The 24,112-nt window shown below is 40.5% G+C and overlaps 3 protein-coding genes across 4 annotated transcripts; 2 read left to right on the forward strand and 1 right to left on the reverse strand.

Annotated features, from left to right (window-relative positions):
* Positions 1–2,494: 2,494 nt before the first annotated feature.
* Positions 2,495–4,204, forward strand: LOC134000410 (transcription factor JunB-like). Of its 2 annotated transcripts, XM_062439753.1 has the most exons (2): positions 2,495–2,701; positions 2,950–4,204. In XM_062439753.1, the coding sequence occupies exon 2, from the start codon at positions 2,988–2,990 to the stop codon at positions 3,879–3,881; it is 894 nt and encodes a 297-aa protein (XP_062295737.1). In that variant the 5' UTR covers positions 2,495–2,701; positions 2,950–2,987; the 3' UTR covers positions 3,882–4,204. The 2 variants fall into 2 exon arrangements, with proteins under 2 accessions (XP_062295737.1, XP_062295727.1); XM_062439743.1 differs by having other exon boundaries at positions 2,495–4,204.
* A 1,215-nt stretch (positions 4,205–5,419) lies between these two features.
* Positions 5,420–9,508, reverse strand: prdx2 (peroxiredoxin 2). The gene is made up of 6 exons (XM_062429243.1): positions 9,414–9,508; positions 8,275–8,392; positions 7,926–8,079; positions 6,358–6,480; positions 6,007–6,137; positions 5,420–5,813 (listed from the first exon to the last, which is right to left on the reverse strand). The coding sequence occupies exons 2-6, from the start codon at positions 8,375–8,377 to the stop codon at positions 5,731–5,733; spliced, it is 594 nt and encodes a 197-aa protein (XP_062285227.1). The 5' UTR covers positions 8,378–8,392; positions 9,414–9,508; the 3' UTR covers positions 5,420–5,730.
* Positions 9,509–17,326: 7,818 nt separating this feature from the next.
* wiza (WIZ zinc finger a) lies at positions 17,327–22,676 on the forward strand. The gene is made up of 7 exons (XM_062436808.1): positions 17,327–17,844; positions 18,251–19,021; positions 19,157–19,519; positions 20,529–20,743; positions 20,907–21,078; positions 21,177–21,336; positions 21,734–22,676. Exons 1-7 carry the CDS (start codon positions 17,655–17,657, stop codon positions 21,891–21,893), a joined length of 2,031 nt encoding a protein of 676 aa, XP_062292792.1. The 5' UTR covers positions 17,327–17,654; the 3' UTR covers positions 21,894–22,676.
* Positions 22,677–24,112: the final 1,436 nt, after the last annotated feature.

The raw sequence follows: 24,112 nt of genomic DNA on the forward strand, positions 1-24,112 counted from the left end.
GGGTCTCAAATAGGAAAGTCCCATGTAAATACTAAAACAGAGTTTCTACCACATGCAAATTAAGCAACTATGAGCCACAGAAGAATTTTCAGGCTCCCTAGCTTAGTCAGGCTCTAGATGAGATAACGTTCTCAGACCTGAATAAATAAGTACAATTAAAATGAAATGAAGTATTTCTAAGAATCAACATTTATTTATAGCTTTATATCAGTATGAAACCACATGTGATACGGGATCATTGTTTTGACATCTCAAACCACTAACCTAACTAAGGTGACCTTTAGGGAGGGGATTAGGTCACTCTGAAACTGGAACTGACCACCGAGTGACTTTACTCTGTTTCCCTGAAATTACTTCTGTTTCTCTGCTTCCCCTGATGTTTCTCCTCACTGATAGGAGACCTGACCGGCACATCAGACCACAGTTTCAGTGGGAGGGGTTCCGTCCAAGCTGACCAGTGCGTGACAGCTGGCCGAGCCGCAACTTTCCACTCCCTGTAACTGAGGAAGTGCACGGGATATGAACTTCTGTTTCATAAGCTACAGTCTAAAATGTTACTTGTGTTTATGCCAAAGGTTCAAAGGTCAATCTGAGGAAAATGTACATCCAAGGAGTTAAAAAGAAGAGTGCAACCTGTAATTCTGCAATACCTTTGTATGGCCACTGAGCACAGCCAGGTACCCTTGAAATTAAAGGTGCACTCCACCAAATTTGCACATTCAAGTTCAGTTGACTTGTCATGAGGAGCACTAACTAACTAGTTAGTTTAAACAGTTGTATAAAATCTAGTGAGAGCTTTCCAAACATTGAGAAAATAATCCTGATGATGTCATTAGGGTTATCCTCAATATCTCCGTTTGAGACTTCAAATTTCTAACTGTAAGGGAAAGGGGTCTAAAGAAAGATGCAAGTGAGTGCATTATGGGAAAAGTAGGTTCCAGCATCTTTGGAGCTTGCCCTGCTTGCTAGAGATTAAAAGTCTCTCAGCCTCTCCCGCTTCCATTTGACTATTATTTCTTTAATGAATCCCATCTGTTTATAGAAGTGCAATATTAAATCCCTGGAGCACCACTTTAAACCCCCAAATACAGACAATAACTGGACAATTAACAAAGAAACTGTTGAACAAAAATTCTGTCAAAACCCCACACAACAATGATACTATTATTTACTGTGAGTCCAAGGTTCCAGTTATTACCTCAGTATCTTCCACATTTCCTCCGTGGGATGTCTCATGACATGTGTGACTTCCAGAAGAGTCTGTCATTGAAAAACACAGGAGATGTAGTTCAAATTAAAGTTTGACATTTTACCTTTTTTTCTCTGAGTGCTTTTCTGAGTAAAATAAATTCTCAAGAAATTCAGCCTGGGGAAAAAGGTGATACTATCAGTTTGTTCAGTGTCAACTGATATGGGTGTGAAAACATGAAGACTTTCACTTTTGGTTGGACTATTCCTTTTATCCATTTTTAGATGGAATAAGAATTAGCTTTCCTGTAGTCGTTTTTTTTTCAAGATTTAAATACCTGATGAGCTCTTATCATCATGAGGAAAAAACAAAAACAAACCCACACACGTGACCCGAGGATAGGTAAAAGCAGAAGGTTTGAAAGTCAAACAGAAGATAGAAACATGCGTGGGCGCAAGGCCCTCTGGGATGTGATTCAGAGGTCATTATCATACAGAGAACACAAAGATGCCTTTCTGTCAAACAGGTGTTCAGTTCAGGGAATACACTGTCACTCCGAAATACCTTAAAGGCTCACTCATTTGTTTACGCTCCTATAATTTCTATAGGAACACATCCAGTCTGTAAACTAGAAAAGTTCAATTTAGCTCCACTGTTTTACGCACTTGGCTCCTCCTATGGCCCTTATGTTTTTACTACATGAGTATAACTTACTTTCACTGTATGTCTGATATCCTGAGCATATGTCTCCCTTTGCCAGACACCCATTATGCTTCATACATTTCTGAAGACATCACGCCCAAGACTTTACGCACCCTCCCCACCTAACCATCCTCTTCGTGCCTGCGGGGTGAGGGAGGGCATCAGTGCGCCTCCTCCGCCTCCCACATCCCGAAGAACTGGATGTGCGCCAGAAAGGGAACGGCTTCCCGCTCCTGTCAGGGAGGAACCCGCGCGCCGGGATACCCAAATATGGACTGACCAATATCAGATTGGATCGCATGACTCAGCGCCAGTTTATATATCCTTATTGATGGGGCTGTTGAGGACAAAAGGCAAGGTGGATGTTGAAGTGTTTTATTGTTCCCAACAAGGCTGGAATAGGTTTTTTGAGCTGACTTTTTCTTTTAAGAACAACTCAGTTTACTCTCACGTTTCAGTGTGGACGCACACTTGATGTATTTTCAGTGTTTACCTGGGTTGAGTTTCCTCTACGCTGAATAGGCCTCGTCTTGTTTACAGTCCCTTGTTCCCGGCAACGCCGTCATCGAGTGTCCGACATCCCAGAGGCGGGACTAGTGAGGAAACAACCAATCAGCGCGCTGTACTCTACTTGTTCATGCCCTCACACACGCATGATATAAAACCAGAGAGAGTCAGCCGCTGTCATTTAAGAGGAAACATAAGCGGAGCTCAAACTCTGAGCCCAAAAGACCCACCTACACACGAGTGGAATGAAAACATCTGAATTAGTCACTGGACTCCGCCTTTGATTCCCAAATCGACGACTTGGTAGGCTACAGTACAGTTCCACTATTTTGGAAGTTTTGCTCTGTTTTTGATAGCTTTCATCTTCAGTATAATAATACAGCGGGACTTGGTGCTGGAGATTTGACTCAGTCTGGACACTGAAGACTCGGTGTCCAAGCAGCATCTTTGCAGCGCACTCTTGTATTTGACTGTCTGATTTTGAAATATGTCCACAATAATGGAACAGCCTTTTTATGACGACTCGTTTCTCTCTGCTTATGGCCATCCAGGCGCAGCCCTGCCAGACTACAAGCTGCTAAAGCAGAATATGAACTTGAACTTCTCCGACTCATATCGGAACTCAAACTTCAAGTCACAGCACCTGCGCGCCGAGAGTGATTTCTATTCTACGGGGACGGCGGACGTGGGCTCCCTGAAGCTCGCCTCACCTGAATTGGAGCGACTGATCATCCAGAACAGCAACGGGGTCATCACTACAACGCCGACACCTCCCCAGTTCCTCTATAACCGCGGGATCACAGAGGAGCAGGAGGGTTTTGCTGACGGTTTCGTTAAAGCTTTGGACGACTTACACAAGATGAACCAGATGGCCCCTCCAAACGTGTCCATCGGCACGGGCGGCGTTGGCTGCTCTGCGCCCGCAACGGTGTTCGGATCCACCATGCAGCCAGAACAGCTCGAGTACACCACACTCAGCAGCTGCAACACGAATCCCAGCCTGTCATCTGCAGCCAGCTATCCCTCCACCACCATCAGCTACCTGCCCCACCACCAGTATCACCAGCACCACCAGAGCGTTGCGCACGGGTCTCACCATTTCCAGCACTCTCTGGCCGGGACGGGCATCCATTCGCAGCGCTTCGGCGTGTTGAAAGAGGAGCCTCAGACAGTCCCAGACATGCTGAGCAGCGACAACAGCTCTCCACCGATGTCCCCAGTCGATATCGAGAACCAGGAGCGCATGAAAGCGGAGCGCAAGCGGCTGAGGAACCGGCTGGCGGCCTCTAAGTGTCGGCGGCGAAAGCTGGAGCGCATCTCTCGCCTGGAGGACAAGGTGAAAGTGTTGAAAACAGACAACGCCGGACTGTCAAGCACGGCAACTGTACTGAGGGAGCAGGTGGCCCAACTCAAACAGAAAGTCATGACACATGTGAGCAGTGGCTGTCAGCTCATGATAGCGCCCAAAGTGAAGTCTTACTGAAGAAACAAAGCACTTTTAAAAAAACACTGGACAACAACTGCACTGACAATACCATGAACAAAGTCTTTACACATTGTCTGTATGAGAGAACTGGATCATTAAGACTTATTTGGCTGAAAGACAAGTAGCCTACTCAAAAAATCACACAAGACTACAACACTTTGGGCATTTTTGAATACGTTTTTAAAAGTGTCGTCTTGGCTGTTTACATTTTACTTTAATATTTGTGATGAATTCTGATGTAAGTTATTTGTTTGTCAGGTTGAATCTTTTTTTTTTACTTGTACAGTATATATTTAAGTAAATGAAATTATGAAATAAGACATGTGGTGTTGTTTCTTATTGAGCTTCTGTCTATTTTTAAACTGTCACCTCTTAGGAAGTACTGTAGTATTTCTCGTTAACTAACCACATTGTTGTCACTGATCTTTCTGGTCAGCAGTAAAGTTTACAGCAGCAGCAGCTGCTTGACGTTGGAGACGTCCCAGCGTAGGATTGTTTCCCTATTGACGTACATACGTCAGTCCATATAAGGTCACTTTAGTAGAGAAACGTCATATCACGAAAAGGTTTCCGGGAACTCCCTCCTACATTGCCAGTCAGAGAGGCTGCGCTCTCCCCATCACGCCCCCTTCACACCACAGTGTGTGTGTGTGTAAATGAAGAGGTTTGTCAATGAGTGGTATGTTCAAGTTAGGGGAGTTTCCCTTTTCTGCTTTCAATTTCCCAAAACAAGGCGTGAGAACACTAGGTTCAGGAAAAATGGTTGTAGAAAGTTCCAGACAAACAGGCAGAATAGACTTTCTGTCTGAGGGTTAAATGTTAGTTTCTACTTACAGGAATTGGTGCCAACAAATGATGTCAGACTCAAATATTGGTGACAAGAGGTCACATACATATGGAGCCCACAAATATTATGTAACAGTTAATGTCCCAAAAGCTGTAAAACCTTTGGCATAAATTATTATTTTATATAGACAGAAAAACTACTATCATGTTTAATTAAATATCAGATATGTTTTTACTTCAGCCAATTTAGCAATGAAAAAGTGTCAGAAGTTACCTCTAAACCTAATGGGGAACAAAAAAAAGGTGTTGACGTCTCCCTGGTGAGGATATAAAACACAATGGGATACATATAGATGGTCATCCTCCTCAACAGTGTAAAGTATCTGTGGTTGGGACAGTCATGCAGGTCTGTGTTAAGTCACATCTAACAATCCCATCTTTCCCAACGAGCCTTGCTGCCGTTTGGCAATGCCAGTTTGTTGTTCTGACTCAAACACCACAATAACTCCAAAATTAACCAAGACTTCACCACCATGTGACACACTCAAATCCTCTGCCAGGCACAGGGCCCAGGTCACATACACCAAACATGTCTGTTTGTATAATATCTCCAAACTGTAGAGTCACCAAACTCTAAAGGCATCAAAAACAGATTCAGGAAGATCGATGGCACCACCTAGAGGCCACAAGTGGAAACACACCCACAGTATAACGGACAACAGCTGAAGGAAGCACAACTAACATCTTGATAATAATTTTCCCACTGTTTTAATAATGATGGCAACGTGAATTATTAATGACAAGGAAAAATCAATACTTTTTTCTGGAAAAAAAGGAACAAAACATAACTTTCAGTGCTTGAGACTATGAGGTTGTCCCACCAATTGTACACCAGACATGAGAAGACAAGATTTGCAACAAAAGGATTTTTTTTTAATCTAACAACTGAAATATTTGTTGGGTTTAATAGATTAGATGCCATGAGGTACTGTTTCACTGGGACACCTCTCATCTGAAGGCAAGTGCTACAGATAGGAAGTCAGCTTGGAGACCTTCACATTTACTGCTTGGAGAAAAAAGCTTTGCTCTTCTCAACGTCGGGGATGATGGTGTCACTGCCTGGTCTCCAGCCAGCAGGGCACACTATGTGGAGAGGGAGAAGGGACAAAGTGCACTTTAAGTTATCTGTGACAGACATTGAACTCTGTATACAAACGGAATAAAGTGCAACTGTGAATACCCAGGAGGTTAAGTTAACAACTCAAGGCCATGTGTTCAACTACATTTACTCAAAGTTGAATAAGTTCACATGTGAGCAGACGATTCCTTTACTCACCCTCGCCGTGTTTGTCAGTGTGCTGGAAGGCCTGCACCAGGCGCAGAGTCTCGTCCACGGAGCGACCAACAGGCAAGTCATTGATGGTGATCTGCCTCAAAATGCCCTTGTCGTCAATCACGAACAGACCTCTGAAAGGCACAAGGTGAAAGGTTTTAGTATTGTGCAATAGAAGATAGTTGATAGTCAGTGTCCTGATGCTTCAAATTTTACACCGTCTACTGACTTAAAGCACAAATTGCAAAAGTTGAATCTCATTGTTTTTCCTATTTCATAACAAATGTTAGAAGTATTCATCCTATAGCAGACTGAGCATTAGATTTCATCAAGCTCCCTCTCGACAGTGGCTACCTGTATGCAATGCCATCATCCTCCTTCAATACACCGTAGTCTCTGGAGATTGTCTTGGTGAGGTCAGCTAACAGGGGGATCTTCATGCTACCCAGACCTCCCTGCTTCCTTGGTGTGTTGATCCTGTAGAGAAAAAAAAGACAAGATATCAGCAAATAAAAACCTCATTTGTAGGGGCCATGTTACTCTTATTCTGATACACTTCAAGTATTTCAAAACTCCCCATCACATGTAGTGACACTTCATGTATAAAATATGATGTAAAACTAAGGTGATGTGATACACAGAGCATAATATATTTTTTGTGGAATCCTCCCTAGATCTCAAATAAACAAAAGTTATTTGTAAAACAGTGAACTGAAGTCATGCTACAAGATGAAAACATATTTGGAAATCTAACATACAGATTATTATTATTTTGGCTCAGTAAATAAGGATTCACACCATACTTAGACACTGACAAACACCCACATTTCCAGAATTAAAATAATGAGCAAACACTGAGAAGAAAACAGCTTCTTACGAGCTTATGCTGATCTATTTTAGACCAATATCACACTGACTGATATGCCAGTAGTATGAATGCTGTAAGCAACAAGGAATACATCTCTCACAATGTGAAACGCTGTACTGTCATGCACCAAAACTATAAGCAATAAGAATACAAATTACCAAAAAAAAAAAAAAAAAGACTTCATTAAAACCTACAATAACATCTGAAACAAGACATTATGTTGTGGTCATACTGAAGTAATATCCAAAAGACAGCCACATCTAATTTTAACCTCCAAAACAATGCACCACACTCTGAATCGTGACGACGTTGTAACTCATTACACCAAACTTCTCACAGCTTTTGATTCCTTCCAGAAAGCGCGGTTGACTGAGAGACCGTTATTTTTCTCAGTGTATCAGGAGAGAACATATCGACAGTTTGCAGACAAGCAGACTGAGAGGAGATAAACTGATAAACTGGGGTGGGTGTTTATTCAGATCAACCAAAAACGATGTAATTAAAACTGCTAACAAGTGACTTATTGGTCTGAGCCTTTTTTAAACAATCTGAAAATATCTGCTGAGTCACTGTCTAATGTTTCCTTTTCATCAAAATGTGTTACACCAATCAAAATTAGATAAGTCTGACAGATGAGTAGCTCAAAGTTCTTTGGAAAATGAAGTCTGCACTACAGCTGGTGTCTAATTATGTTTGAAAAAATAGCGTGAGAGAAAGAAAACACGTCAGCGTTTTGAGGAGATGCGCATCAGTTTGATCTGCTGTGAGACGTAGTTCAAATGCATCATCAGTACTTTAGAGACTACAAAATAATGACTGAAACAGAGGCAGTGAAAACTTTTGCTGCTGAACTCTACTTTCCTGACACACGCTGTCAATGTGGATATCATTAATTGGCTGGTGTGTGTTTCAGCTAAATTCAATTATGGGTCGAAAGCTAATCTTGTGAAACGACTGGAGACATGTCGAGTAATCAGCTCCACAGTGCATATAAGCATACAAATCATAGTTCAACTCAAGTCACTGTTTCCATTCAGCTAGCAGGAGTTCTCACCAGGCCAGGTGACTGAAGTGAGAGTCGATGGAGCAGCCGATAACCTCGCAGCCGATCTTGCGGAACTCCTCTGCCCTGTCGCTGAAAGCAATAATCTCAGTGGGGCACACAAATGTGAAGTCCAGGGGGTAGAAGAAGAAGATCACATACTTCCCTGAGGAGCAAAACAATTAAAAACTGATTATAATCAACCCACATTAGATATGACATAATATATAAAACATTGATACTTACACAATCAAAAAGAGTGGCTCAACATGTACTGTAAAAGTGTTAGATTGAACAAGAAAGATTACAAAGTGATACTACCATTGGTGTACACAATGTATGTGAAATGACATTATGTTACCTTTGTAATCTGACAGCTGGATGTCCTTGAACTGTCCATCCACTACAGCTGTGGATTTGAAGTTGGGGGCGGGCTTGCCAATCTGAGCATTTCCAGCAGACATGATGGTGACTAATGACTGAAGGAGAGAAACAGCACATATATATATATAGTTACCAGAATATTCCTCTCTCTCTCTCAAAAACCTTCATAGAGATAAGTCAAACTGGGTGGAGCCTGAGGCGCCAGCTGCAGCAAAACCCCTCAACATAAGCAAAAGAGCAAACACTGTAATTAAATTTAAATGTAAAAAACAAGTGCTCCAGGCTTAACCAGACATCCAGGTTCAGCAGCTCTTGAACACTTGCTGCACTGCTTAAAAGCTTTTCTCTGTGCAGAAAACCATGTAAAGTCACATGCAAGTCATGTTCAGCCAGCAGGGAACAATAGCCCATTAGAGGCTTACATAACCATGATAAGCAAAAAAACTACAAGGGGTTACTTTTTGGACACATGGCCACGCCTTTTTTAATAAGGATATTTACTTTCATAATGGTTGCAGTTGTATCTTGTGTAATTATAGAAATGCGTGTTAAGTTACTCGTTAAATATAATGTAGATCCAACCAGGCCTTATCAACAGCCATGAGGTGTTTCATCTCTGAAATTACTGCAAAAATGTGTTTCAGTGGAAAGAAATGTGCAGGTGGAAACGTCTTCATTTTTTTTTACCATAATCTTAAGTCAAACACAGACAATAGATGAAAACCCTTTGTCGTCTTGAATGTGCGCCTGCGGGGCTCATTTCTCGGTCAAAGTTCAGCTGTGTGCAGTTGAAGGCATTACATTAGGAGCCGGCTGTTTAATGAAGATTAAACAAAGCGAGGGTGTACTGTCCAGATGTCCCAGTAAGCCCGCAGCCACAAGGACAAAGAAAGAGCCAGAAACAGGCCTAAATACTGAAGAAGGAGAGGAGCGACTGACCCGGCACAGCCCGGCTAACTTAGCTTCATGTTAGCTTATCTAACGATAGTAAAACGCTTTCTTCTCCTTCTCTTTGTTCCAAGACCAGACGGTGACTAATGCTGACTGTGCCGCGCACACGTACTGTCAACTTGTGAAAGTGCAGAGTCACACAAACAAAAATATGGTTTTCCTCACCTGTCTTTGTGTAACGCTGAGGAGAAGTTGGCAGAGCGGAGCTACGGTGCTGGCAGGAGGAGAGAAGGCTCAGAGGAGGGACGACTTAGTGCAACAAGCGCCTAATTTATTTTCCCCACCCGTATTCCGAGTAGCCCCGCCCTACTCTGCCTGTTATTGGCTGAAACTCGTTGGCTACATTGGTTAGATTGGCCAGGTTTAGGGGTTACGGTAAGAATATCAGTGTCAGAGCCAATCAGAGGCAGGGTAGGGTGGGTCTTCACTGAATGCCGGTGGGAGAACAAATAAGGAGGCGGTATAATAATATAATACCAATAACTGTGCAGGGAGTATTAGAGATTTTTAAAAAGGGAGTATTAGAGATCAAATAATAGATAAATGAATAAATAAATAAATAGGCAGACGGCACCAGCTTTGCTCTCAGTTGTGAAAACAACTCTTACAAAGTAGAGCTACAAGGTGAGATTGATTGACTTTATGGGCAGCTGGTGAACAAATACCACATTATCATTAACTCTAATAATCATATAATAGACACACACACACGTACACTGGTTTGATGATTAACTACACCTGTCATCAGAGAGCATGACAGCCTATTGGAGCACATCAATGGTAGAAAGTAGCTGTGTATATTTATTGAGGTAGGCATATTAGTACTACTACTTTTGAGTTCTTGTACTTTAATTGAGCATGATGTATAAATATGGGTACGTTTACCCAGTACAAAAACATTCTGACCTGATGATGATCCGGATAGTATTGAGACATTATCCTGATTACATGTTGTGTCTTGAAATAAGTGTGCAGGCAGCAGCTTCTTTCATTGATACTGCTTTTCATATCACATATTTGTAATATGTTTGCACGTGCGTGATATGCTATAACTACTTTTATTAAACACACACACACACACACACACACACACACACACACACACACACACACACACACACACACACACACACACACACACACACACACACACACACACACACACACACACACATTATTTCTACAATTCCCTTTACTTTGCACAATACATAATTCCTACAGGACTTCACAAATGCATGAATGATACATTGTGTTAAGGATTAAACCAGCCAACAGGATATAAAGTAGCTAAAATTAGCTCCACATGGACCTGCTACAATGTGAGAGGTGTTCCCTTCAGTAATAGTAATCTGATAATGCGATGGTCATTTACTGTCAGGGGCCATTCTGTTGTCTAATAGTACCAGTACTTTTGTTAGTTAAAGCACATTTGGTTGCTAATATTTCTGTAGTTTAAATGCAAGGCTTTTGCTACTTTGACTTGAGTAAAAATCTGAATCCTATCATTGACCCCCACACTCAGGTGTGCACCTTGTATCAGAACTAATGGTTTTTTTTGGGTTTTTTTTTAAAAATGTGAGCGCTGATTGTCCGGTCAATCCAAGAAATGCTGGTGCACATTTTAGGGTCAGCACAACAATCAATAAAGTCACACCAAGTCTACTCAGTTACACTTATAGTTTTAGTTTTTTAACTTCATTCACAAGCAAAAATCTTCCTTTTCTTGGTTCAAAAGAATTTGGTCTTAAAATACATCCACAGTGTCACGTGCAGCTGGACTGGTTGATGAAGTGTTTCCAGGACCATCCTCTTGGTGGTAGTGTGGTTCGGTTATTAAAGAGCCTCTGGTTTGTACTGCTTTTTACAGTAATTTCCATTTCTGTTAAATTTTAACGTCAGTTATTTAAATACTTTGGAAGGAAGATCCAGTTCATGCTGTAACTTATATTTAACCACAACTACAACTCCAGTGAAGATGATTTATTTCAAACTATCAAACTGTGGAGATGGATTAATAGATGGTCAGTGTTAGCCACCAATCAAGGTTTTTCAAACTTTGTGGATAAAAGCTGTTTCTGATTACCATACCATTTAAATGTGTTTATGGACAAAGTAATAGGACATTTAGTTTATTGATTTATGCATCACAATACAAACATAAACTTTAACTTGGGGGGTCCAAGGAACCTTCAACCGTCTCTCATGGTCTTCATCAGCAGTTACTCAGTTGCCATGGGTCACTGATGTCCTGACTTTGCATGATTCCGAACACATCCAGGGCTTTGAACCTCAAATAAACATAAAGTATAAAATTAAACACACAGCAAAAAAAAAAAAAACAAACAAAGAAAAATGAAACAATTAACACAATGAAACAAAGACAAATTAAACAATTAAAACAATGAAACAAAGACAAATAAAACAATTAAAACAATGAAACAATAAAAATAATGAAAATAATAAAAAATAAAACAATGAAACATAGTGAAAAATTATAACAATAAAAAATGAACAAAGGAAAATAATGGATAAAATAAAAAAATTTAATAAAAGAAAAAGGTGTCTGTTCATCTGCCACAGCGGAATAAGGACACCACTGCAGTCCCCATTCTCCTGAAGAATCGCCTGACTCGGCCACCTCTCCTGGTTGTATTCACTGTGATCTCTGAAAACCACAAAGATGTACGTTAGCTTGTTTGATCAAAGCAATAAACTCAAAGAGATTATGAGGGCTTAAAACATGTGACTAACCAGGCTCAGGCTCTGTCTCAGCTGCATTATCTACCGGCTCTGCTGAGATATTCCCTGTACAGTTTACATTTTCACATGTGGAAGCCTCCTCCACACTAGCTGTCAGGTCTTCAGTGTTGTGGCTGATGTTGGTGTCCTCCTTGAAGAAAAACGGATGCTCCAGGACCACTTGGGGGACGATTCTACAGTTTTTGTCCATTGCCAGCATATTTCTGAGCAGATCTATGAAGTTCAGCAGCTCTTTCTTCCCAGCCTTATCCCTGAAAGACATCATCTGGAACAACAAGAATTTAAAGTCAAAAAATGTCTAAAACGTTATCATATATATGTAGGTATCAATTTAAATTGAAGATATTGTTGTAAAATGTCAGTTAACTGTAATATGGGACTGATCAAAATAGATGATTTACGTTCTGCAAGCCATCCAAAGAGCTGATGTTGAACTGCCTGGTGTCTTTATACTTGTGCCCTGTCTGCATAGCAAATTCTTCAGGAGTCTATAAAAAGACATACACATTACATTACTGGATGGATGGATGGATAGATGGATAGATGGATAGATAGATAGATACCTTCAGTCTCCAGATCTCCTCATTGTCACTCCCCACAAGTTTAAAAAAGTCGGAGCTCCTCTGGCCAAAGTTGAGGAGGTAGTCTGGTGGCTGCCCCAGGGTGTCCACAAAGAATTTCAACTGAAGGCAAACACACACACAAAGACATTGTAATTTGACTTAGGAGCTGACGTCTCATTTGCAAGCACATTCCACTGAGGACCTAATTGAGAATTTAGAAGTGGGTAAAGGGGATGCTTACCATGTCGTACTCATGGTGCCCGGGGAAAAGGGTGAAGCCCAGCGCAATGTCGGCTGCAATCAGGCCGAGCGACCACATGTCTATTGGCTCGGCAAATGTCAATCCTAGCATGATCTCTGGAGCCCTAAGCAAAGAGGAAAAGACAGTCAGTTCTACACTCTTTTTTTTCTGGGTAACATCAGATGTAGCTCTTTCCCTGTCACCCAGTGCCTCGCATTCACACACTTTCACACAATCACAGCTCACTGCCACATGACTCTGCAGTTGCTGCACTCACCTGTACCATAACGACTGTACAAGCGATCCTTGGGTGGCTTTGGAAACATGGCGAGCCAGGCCGAAGTCGATCATCTTCACTCGGAGGGATTCCTGCCTACGGTCCGCGATCATGATGTTGTCTGGCTTTAAGTCGGCATGGATTATTTTTAGCTCCTCCAGGTGGAGCAGGGCTGTGGTTATCTGTCAACACACAATTATTTATTCAAGTTAGGTCAAGACAATGTACACAGATATTGATTTCATATCAATTTTTAGACATGCAGTAAAATGGCTCTTAAATGAAGGATACTTTTAACATACCTGGTGAAGGATTGGGCGGACTTCACTTAGGGACAGAGAAAGGAATTTTCTCTCTTCCATGTAATCAAACAAGCTGAGATCTAGGAGCTCAAACTTTAGGCATACAAATTGCTCATGGAGGAACAAGCCATCCCATTTCACAAAATTGCATTTGTCTTCATCCACCGTTTGTAGCCGTCGGAGTATTTTGATCTGTGGAAGATTTTTTTTGTTTACTATCACCTTAAAGACAAGCTGCATGGTAATTGTTCACTGTGGGGAAGTTTTAGGTGATGTGTGTTGTCTAACTTCAGTTTTGATAAATAAACTGTTTGTGCTTTACCTCCTCCAGCGCTTGTAATAATACATATGGTTGATCTTTTGTGATCTTGACAGCCAATTTGTTGTCGGTTATAGTGTCAACACACTTGGCAACCTTCCCAAAGGAGCCTTCTCCCACAACGGCCTGCACCTCGTAACGTGAGGCAAGCAGGGTTCCTTCTGACATTGGGAAATTGTCTGTGGAAGAAGAGGAGATGGACACAGGATGATATGACATTCTCACATAGAGCATGACACAATCAACAGTACACCAAACAGCACATCTTTGTGTGGCCAAAACACACAGTTTTTCTCAGGCCTATTTGGGAAAAATCCATTCCCCCAAATAGTTTCAGGTTTATTTTTTCTTTAAACTCAGAACTAACTCATAATAAGCCATGTTACTTCTTACTATAAATTCAAACAATGGACTTTTTTCAAATATAAAAACCATGGTTTTATTGCATTTTTTTTGTGGTTCAAATTGTTAAAGCAACATATACTCAAACGTTACTGGTGCATTTACTTTTGCATTATTTTTTAAAAGAGACTTTTAGTTGACATATCAATCTCATACAACAAGGAAAAACATCAAGACAGCCAGAAACTAATTAAAAAATAAAAAGTTACTCCTGAATTATTCCAACTGCATTTTTCCTCCAGATCCCAACACATGGAGATTCATGCAGATGTGATTTAATTAACATACAGTTTGAAGGTTTTATTCTAACACTATTATATTTTTAAAACTAAAAAATCATCCTTTCGACATTGATATATTTATTTTGTTCTGATAATAAAACTATATTTTTTAATATAGCTATTTATCAATATTGTTTAACCACATAACTTTGAGATATATTCACATAAATAGTTGAGTTGTTTTCTGTGTTTCTCAGTTGTTCAAAGTTTAAGACATACAACTTTTTTTAACCACTCAGCTTACCTGACATGTTGCTTGATGCCATTGCCAGTTTTTGAAGTAAATGTCGAAATACAAACAAAAAGAATGAGTAAAACAAAAGAACGGTCTCCCTGAGTCGATTTGTGTGCACTTTCAGTTGATGAGATCTGAAGGACTGAGGTGTTCCGTTTCTGCGGACCTGTAGATACTAGATCATTGTGAGGTCACATTCTGAGAACAGTGTGTACAGTATGTCATGTAACCATGACGATCACATGTCAATTAACAATATATTTATGTATTTACAAATTTATATCATGTCTGACAATGAAACTCTATGGGTGGGATGGGTGGTGGAGTGGAATGGAGTTTCTGACACAGCCTCATTGGCTAATAATGAGTTCAGTTTATTTCAGTCTTTGCTGTCTCACATTGGAAATTAGTTTTGCAGCAAATAGACACATTAAACCAGATCATTCATCAATAATAAGAATTTAAAGAAACAAATATAACAGAAAGTAACACATGATAGAAAAAAACCCAGTGAGAACAATTGAACAATAAGGTGGAACACAATTTTCCATTTACTAAATGAAAGCAGAGGATAAAAATACAGAACATGAAAAATTCAACTAACGTACCTACAAACTGTTGATCAAACTCTGGGCTGAACTCATTTGTTTCAATCAGAATGAATATAAAGATTTATATAAACAAATACAAATGTGAAAATGTTTTAAGTTTCATGTAATAAAAGATTACTCAACATGACTGTGTGGGATTCTTCTTGTGATTATAATCTCTTTATACTTGTGTAGATTATTTTATAGTATTCCTTACTTGTTATAAAAGCTGCCTGCCAGCACAATGTCCCCTCCATTCATGTCTACCAGAGCATTCACTTTTGTATCTTCTATCTTGACTTATGATTTTATTGATCGATTGTATTGACTTTGATTTTGGTTTTACTGATTGATTGACTTGGCACTGCATTATAGCCTAAGTTAGTTATTTATGTATTTATTATATTTCTATTTCTATTGAGCTGCTGCTAATGAATGAGGAACACTGCCAAACCAAATTTTGTTGTATATGTTCTTATGCAATGACAATAAACTTATCTATCTATCTATCATTCTATATTTTGCATAATGAGTGCACTTTCAATAGCTTTACAAAATGCTTATATTTAAAACAAGGAGCAGCTGAAATTGGTGTTAAAGAAATAATCAATATGTTTGTCTTCACGCCTCAAAATAAACCACTGAATTTTAAACCTCTGATTAGTTATTATCATTGATTTAAAGGACACATTCCATTCTAAAATGTGTCGTAGTGTGGAAATAAAATAGAACATTTTAACCTTAATGAAAGTTAGCACTAATAAAAATGTTGACATGAAATGTTTTGACATGAATTTGTTTATTATCATTATCAGGAATCAGAAAATATAAGCCTACTTAATATTTAGGGGAACAGCTAAACCTTTGGTCACTACAAGTCACATTTGGTCACCTCAAATTTATAAAAAAAAAAGAAGAAAAAAAAAGAAATAGAATAACAGCAGTAATTTATTTTGTTTTATCTAATTGTGACTATTGTGTTGTGTAGTGTTTATTGTTTGATTGTAATACTTCGGTAGAAATATTAATGAGCAGGTAGTGCTTTAGTTCACACTCCACATCAGTAGGTGGCGGTAAAACACCTGAAAGCTGTTTGTCAACCGGAAATTAAACCCCAAAAAAGAAGAAAGAATTTTTTTCGCAACCGGCATGTTTTCCGGTACTTCCGCCAAGCTTGTTAATGTGAGAGACTGATGTTTTGGGACTGTCTGAGAAGGCTTTTCGGTAATTCACGTATTTATAAGTGATAATTGTAGTTTAGTTTCCAGTCAAGGGTGCAGGTTATGTAGTTAGTTCTGTTATTCCGCTAAAATAAACAATAATTAGGTCTACATTTCAGCTAACGTTAGCATGCTCCAGTAGCAAAACAAAGGCTGCATCTTAAATGAGATTTTTAAGCTTCAATCACCTGCAGTTTATAAGGTAATCTGTTGAGTTTAGCTCTTAGAGATACTTTGTTAAAATGCAAATTGTAAGATTAAAAATAGCAAAGTTTCTCCAACGTTACTCTCGACATGCTGCTTATTGTCGCGAGGCTACAGTCGTGTCACATTATTTAAAAGGTTGGCTGTCTGAAACAGGTTTAAGTGTTGTATAAACTCACTTCACAAAAACATCCATGCTGGTCCGTAAATTGTTTTAAATATTAATAATAATACTCCCACTCTCAGCTTTGGACCAGATTGATATTAAAGTCTTTTAAACAAAATGTTAATGTTATATCATCCTCTGTCACTCAGGCACACAGAGTCTAAAGAAAGTCAACCTTCTCATCCCTCAAAATAAATCCACAACATTATCAGCAGCCATGGATTCCCAAGGTAGGAGAGACACTTATAAATGAGTTACCAGTAACTACACTCAGTTTCTAATAGTTTTTGTTTATTTTCATTTATGCTGATTTTAGGTATCTGAATTCGTAATCTGGAGAGAAAAAGTCAGATCGGTTTGCCCATATCGTGACTTGAATTAATTCCCACTTATATTATTATCAATCTTGATGTAAGTAGTGGTTGTCAAGTCTGGAAATAAATGAGAAGAACTTATGTGAAGTGTTTGTTAGCTCTTTTTCTTTACTAGAGATACTGACTAAAGTTCAGCCGCTCCATTTGTGGTGACTCTCTCTTGAATCACCCCACAGCGAGCCCAGCGCCAGTCATATGTGAAGTCTGCGGGACATACTTTGAAACACGACGAGGGCTCTCCAGCCACGCTCGGCTCCATCTACGACAGCTCGGTGTGACCTTGTCGGAAAGCAGCGGAGCTCCCATAGAGCTCCTATACCAGCTTGTTCAGGAGAGAGACGGCTCCCTGCCTAACTTCAAAGCAGACTCGTCTGTACCTCTGACACCTACCAAAAAAACATCCCAGCAGGAGTCCAGGTCTCCTTCAGTATCAGAAGGCAAGAGCTCCTCCTACAAAGCAGGAAGTAAAGTCATGACTTCCCCACAAAAGATGGATCATCAGGGATCTCCAGCCAGATTAAAAGAGTCAACAACCTCTCTCCTCCCCGCATCTCCTCCTCCTCTTAGACTGGCTGAGGGCAGCAGCTCGTCCTCATTAGAACAACAAACCACAACCAAGCCACTGTGGGCGCCACTGGAAACTGATGCCCCCATCACTTTGGGTATGCCTGACTTATAGTATAGTTATTTTTAAGAAATGTTGATACTAACAAGGCTCTTAAATGTGTGTACAGGACAGAACTTCAACATACAAGTATCTGGTTTTATGTGACTCTGACGGTTTTAAACAATCTGTTTAAGGCGGGAATGTTGCACTGTTATTTTATATATAAGTTACAAACATAATGGAGCAGCTGTGTTGCTCCGTCATTAAGCCAGCAGCAGAAGTAGACACATTGCTGGATTGACGTCTGATTTGTCATCTAAAATCACTAACAGTATGTAGCTTTATGCCAGCTTTGTTAAATTCAGTGTAAAAAAAAAGCAAAGCTCTGTATAGAAAGGGTTAATATAAGATAACAGAATAGTCTCCCTCTGACCTTTAGCTCCTTTTATTTGTTCTTGCAGCTTCAGACAACAGTGATGAGGTCCATGTTTGCCAGCTTTGCGGCAGCTGGTACGAAACACGCAAAGGCCTGTCCAGTCATGCTCGGTCCCATCTGAGGCAGCTTGGAATCCCTGACAGCGACGTCAAGGGCAGCCCTATTGACCTTCTTTACCAGATCATGGAGGAGGAGGATCTCAAGCCCATCATCACAGAGCAACAGGAACCACTCCTCTCAAACAGCCCCCCTACGCCCTCCTCTAAACGGCCCTCTGATAAGTCTTCTCCAACTGCATCTCCTGTTAGTAAAAAACCTAAATCCTCAGAAGACTGCACCTGTATTTTGTGTGGGGAGCAGTTTGAAAACCGAAAAGGCCTGGCCTGCCACTCACGATCTCACCTGCGTCAGATTGGGGTGGTGGACCTGCTGGGGAAAAGCTCTGCGACAGAGGCTGTTCAGGAGCTGGTTAGCAGGGGCATGTTAGAAGCCAGGCACCCCCCCAAAAAAAATTGTACCATCAGCTCATCTCCATCTCCAGACCAACCCCGCACCCCACTTCCCTCCACATCCTTCTCCCGAACCCCAGAAAAGGCTCCTCACACTTCAGTCAACCGGGCCCCAAAGGCTAAGAAAGGCTTTCGGCTAGCAGTGGACCCCCTTCATAGAAAACCCAAGCCTGAACCTGTGGAGGTTGAGTTGTCTGCACCAAAGGAGCCCAGCACCAGCAGCAGCAGCAGCTCGCCCCATCAGAAGTCGCCTGTTGCAGTTGTTTCGTCAAAGTCTCTCAGTGCAGGTAAAACAGGGAGCCATTCATTACTGTAAAAGTTGAAATATGCTAATGTTTGGTTACCTTATGATTGCTTTTTTGCATTTATTAATTCAATTGTTTGTGTATGTACTCAAAAGTTTCAACTCCACCATTCCTCAGTGTCTCCAATAGACTCACAATCCCCACCAACAGTCCTTTGCGATTTCTGTGGTCAGCTGTTTGACACCCGTAAAGCCCTGTCATGCCACGCCCGCGCCCATCTGCGCCAGCTCGGCCTCACCTGGTCGATCAAGACGTCGCCGATTGACGTCCTCAAAGAGGTCATGATGCAAGGGGAAGAGGGCAGGAAACACTCAGCACCAAGTGGGGCTTCTGGCAAAGCCACATGGAACCCTCAAGGCTCCAGAAGGTCCCTGGACAGCCTCCAGTCAGGGGAGCCACCTTCCAACAACTGCACTTCACCTCTAGATTATTCTATGAAAGAGAAATCATCTTCAGGCAAGAGGGGGGCCTCACACACTGGTAAGACACTGATGCTGCTGTAAAGCATTGATTAGGCTATTTGTGTCAGTTTTAAAAGATTGAAACTTGAGCTTAATGCATGTTACATTTTGAGCAAGAAAGCATTTGACTTTCTGCCAGAAGGAAAACCTTTTTAGCTATTGCTTCGCAATCATGTTTAATCTGGAGGCAGATTCAGATGCAGTTTTGTTGGATGTCAGATGAGATGAAAGCACTAACCTCATTGAGACTTGTTGAATTGGTGAGAGATTGATTGATTGATTTTATTGATTCTAAAAGGGTCAGTAGTCACCACATCAAGACAATCAAAGCCTAGATAAAACAGTCTGAAAGATGGCACCATTGGCGGTGGATTAGGCATGTTCAGCGTATGATGAAATACCACAAATATATAATTTAGAACTCACTTAATTGATAATGAGTTAATGAAGTTTGTTTGTTTCCATGTGGTTTAGACAAATTTAACGGGGTTACATTTTGGAAATAAACATATGAATACCTTACACAGAAATGGATTTCTGCTTTTAATCCATTTTGAGAGAATATATTAGAGGATTATGGCAAAGAATTTAGTGGTGTAACCATAAGAACTTTGTACCAAATAATTAAACTTGCTTAAAAACACTAAATTCTCAATAAAACACCATATCAACTAGTTTGGCATGATCTTACATTTTAACTTTTTTATATTAAATAAAGAGAATGGAATGCAATTATTCTAAATATTACATTTAATCTGGGGAATCATGTCAATCAGTAATTAGTTGTATAAGTACACTTAAATACACTGTAGGTGGATAAAGTATTTAATATTTATCATTATTTTGTGGTTACACCATCAGGAGCACTCAGTCTTACTTTTGGTAAAAAGATGCTACTTTTAAAGCAATTTTTCACGATATTTTTGAATTGCTTATCTTGCCAACCCTTATGTCACTGACCCTAATACATGTGTAATCTGTTATTGGCCAGGTATTTGTCTAAACACATTTCGTCTTCTCTGTGTCAGACGCATCCTGTGAGCTTTGTGGGTTTGAGTTTGAGAACCGCAAAGCTCTGGCCAGTCACGCACGGGCCCACCTCCGACAGCTGGGCATGGTTGAATGGAAGGCAGACGGGGCGAGTTCACCCATCGAGCTCCTCAGTGAGCTGATCCGCAGGGACCCAGCCAAGGTGTCCGCAATAACCCGACGCTATCGCATGGGAGACCTGTATATCAAAAGGGTATGCTGTGCTCTATTGGCGAGACTGACTTTTAGTGAACTAATGTTGTTTTTGTACACTTTTTTTTTCTTTTCTTTTTTTTCTTACATTGAGCTCTTAAAAATACGTCCAGTTCAGATTTGGACTTATTAAGTAAAGTAAGTCTTCTTCTTTTCTGTCCCAGAGACATGCTGGGTCGCCCTCTCTGCCCACAGACTCTGAATCTGTGCCTGGCAGCAGTCTGAAGCCTGACCACAAAGGGGGCAGAGAGGACCATGCCGGCTCATCCAGACAATCACAAGACCACAAACGGACCATGGCAGCTCATAGCAACGCTGTTGTGCGCTTCCCAAGAGGTGAGAGATGAAGACACAGAAACGTAGCTGGATACAGATGGATAAGTGTCTGTTTTTTTTCTTCTTGTTACCATAATGCTTCTTCTCTATGGTTTCAGGGGTCCATCCGACAAAACACTCGGTGCCTAGAGGGGGAGATAATCAGGACTCCAACTCCCAGCAACCACCACGGTCCGGCAGCATCCCTGCTATGCTGCCCAAGCCCCCACTGACCCCTCTGGTTAAACTGGTGGGCAAAATGTACTCCCTCAAGTGCAGGTTAGTCGACATTTTATGACCGTTAGTGTGTTTGTATTGTAACCACTGGAGGTGCCACAAAATCCATTTCTATGCAGATTTCTTCTTTTTTGATCACATCTGTTTACACATTTCTTGAAACATCAGGGCTTATTTATTATTTCATAGCATAGTAGTCTCAAAATGTAGCAATTATGAAGTGAGAAGCCTCACATTCATAAATATAATAGCAGCTGTTTTTTATGCCTCAGCACCGGCAGCAGCTAATGCCTGAGTCATAATGTTTTTGAGTCCCAAAGAATAGACTAAGAGTGAGGTTACTTCTATCCCTAAGCGTAAAAGGAGTTTTTACTTCATGCTTTTTCACTTCATGCAGCCCAGATCACACTCCTCTCTCTGTCCTTGTTGTTCTGTTAAGGTTCTGTGAAGAAGTGTTTCATGGACCTGTGTCTATTCAAGAGCAGTGGATCACACACCTGCAGAAACACATCCTCTCACTGGGCTATAAAGGCAAAGCCTCTCCCCCCGCCGCACCGGCTGTGGCTGCTCCTGCTCTCGTCGACCCAGTCGCCGTCTAGCTCACAAACCCTTTCAGAAATTCTCACAAAAGTCATCTCGGAGTCAAGAAGTCATCTTGCTCTTCTGCCTGTTTTGAGTTGACAGATTGTCTGAAGTTGATTTAATGTCCAAGAGAGGGCGATCATGAGCCATGTGAAGAAAGGAAGCAGTGTGAGGCCCTCTCAGGTAAAATCCACTATATCGATCTCAGTACTGGTGAACGGTTGTTGTGGAAAAAACATCCTTCATTTTGTTGACCAGTTCAGCGCTGTCCTTCTCATGCTCATACAGTACATTCCTTCCATTGTACAGCTGTTACACATGTTTGAATATGATTCAACGTTTGTCATTAAGAAATGACATTTCCCGCACTGATGAAATGGACAAAATGAATTTTCGGCCTACTGAGTAATACACCAGACTATTCGCTGTGAGACTTTTTCTTTCAGGCCAAGTCTTATTTTATAAATTATTTTTAAAAGAGTTTTACTTTAAATTTAGGAGAATTACACACAGAATATGTATCTAACCGATTGCATCTTTTGTAGAAAAAGTTACAGTTTTGTAATGTAAAATTCAACCTCTCTGACACAGTGACACTGTGTTTATGGTATTGCTCTTTTCTTCAGGTATGACTGCTAATCATGTACTGTTTTTTATATATGTGCTCTTTTTACATTTCTTTTTTAACACTTATATAAATTAAAGCCTTACTTATAAATAAACCTATATGAAATGTTTTTTATAATGTACAAATATTATACAAATGTAAAGTAAACCTGAAACTCTTTTTGTGCTTTAAAATGAAAAACATGTAAACAACCAGCAGCCATACTTTCTAGTTATTAGAACGATAATTTTAAATGCTAGTTTAGTCATAAAATGATAATTTTTCATGGCATATGTTTTACAGTTACCATTTTACATTTATGTACATGCTTGTGTCAGCACATGAATGTAAGTGTGAGGATATTTACACCGATCAGCCACAATATTAAAACCACCTGACTAATATTGTCCGAGTCCCCCTCGTGCAGCCTAAACAGCTCTGACCTGTCGAGACATGGACTCCACAAGACCTCTGAAGGTGTCCTCTGGTATCTGACACCAAGTTAGCAGCAGATCCTTTAATCCTGTAAGTTTTGAGGTGGGTCCTCTATGGATCTGACTTGTTTTTCCAGCACACACCACAGACCACTTTTGGTAGGTACTCACCACTGCATACCGGGAACACCCCACAAGATCTGCAGCTCTTGAGATGCTCTGACTCAGGCGTCTAGTCATCACAATTTGGCTCTTTTCAAAGTTGCTCAGATCCATACGCTTGTCCATTTTTCCTGCTTCCAACACATCAACTTCAAGAGCTGACTGTTCTCCCGCTGCATAATATATCCCACCTCTTGTGGCTCAGGTGCCTTTGTGACATTGTGGCTGATTGATGTGTACAACATTCAGATGTTGCATAATTAACCACTAATGAGAAAACACTGAAAGGGGATTTTTTTTTTATTGCATTTTCACTTTCCTTCTCATCTAAAAAAAAAAAACCTTGGTCATTGTTGTGTCTCAGGCTCATTAAACATTACAAGCTTTCACACCAGCAAATATGACCCAATTATTTTTTTGGAAAAACATGTTAATTGATTGTCAGGGCTTTGCTTTGTATCCATTGGTGGTATTTTCTTCACAAAATCTGTCTAACACACAGATATCTCGTTTTCAGTAATCTTTAAAAAATCGTTTGTGTACACGTTCCCAGAAACTTTAGACTTGTTACTCCCTCCTTCACATATTGTACCTCCCCATTATGTAAACAATCTCAGAGTCATAGATGAGAGCTCAGTTACTCAGAGCATTGTCTTAAAAAATGTGGAAATCATGTGAGAGTAGCAGCATATTCATAAATTTGAAGTCTTTTTTTATGGTTTTCATGTTGTTCCTGTAAACCAATACGAGTGCGTGTTTCTGTTCTCGTCCATTTTCTAGAAATCATGTTAAGTGTGTATTTATGTTGGTGGATGTCTCTGAGCTGCCATCCCGCGTGTCCATAATGTTCACAGTGCGGCTTATGATGTGATTTTCTCCACTTTCCAGAGCCATCACTGCGTTGACAGACGGTCATCAGTCTTGCTAAATCCTCAATCCTTTTATTGCTCTGAATTGTACTGAGTCAGCATTAGGGAAAGGGGAAATGTTTAAATTGGTCATGTGTGCACCCACCCATATAAAATAAACTGAG

Source organism: Scomber scombrus, chromosome 2 (genome assembly GCF_963691925.1).
Source record: "Scomber scombrus chromosome 2, fScoSco1.1, whole genome shotgun sequence".
In the NCBI taxonomy this organism is placed as follows: Eukaryota; Metazoa; Chordata; class Actinopteri; order Scombriformes; family Scombridae; genus Scomber; species Scomber scombrus.

Bases quoted from the DNA above. Each gene is read 5' to 3' on its own strand.
- prdx2 (XM_062429243.1), bottom strand. From the start codon at position 8,377: ATGTCTGCTGGAAATGCTCAGATTGGCAAGCCCGCCCCCAACTTCAAA. The intron at 8,080-8,274 runs GTAACATAATGT...TTTGCTCCTCAG, and splicing joins CCAGCTGTCAGATTACAAAG to GGAAGTATGTGATCTTCTTC. The intron at 5,814-6,006 runs GTGAGTAAAGGA...CTCTCCACATAG, and splicing joins CACTGACAAACACGGCGAGG to TGTGCCCTGCTGGCTGGAGA.
- wiza (XM_062436808.1), top strand. From the start codon at position 17,655: ATGACTTCCCCACAAAAGATGGATCATCAGGGATCTCCAGCCAGATTA. The intron at 19,520-20,528 runs GTAAGACACTGA...TCTCTGTGTCAG, and splicing joins GAGGGGGGCCTCACACACTG to ACGCATCCTGTGAGCTTTGT. The intron at 21,337-21,733 runs GTTAGTCGACAT...TGTTCTGTTAAG, and splicing joins ATGTACTCCCTCAAGTGCAG to GTTCTGTGAAGAAGTGTTTC.
- LOC134000410 (XM_062439743.1), top strand. From the start codon at position 2,886: ATGTCCACAATAATGGAACAGCCTTTTTATGACGACTCGTTTCTCTCT.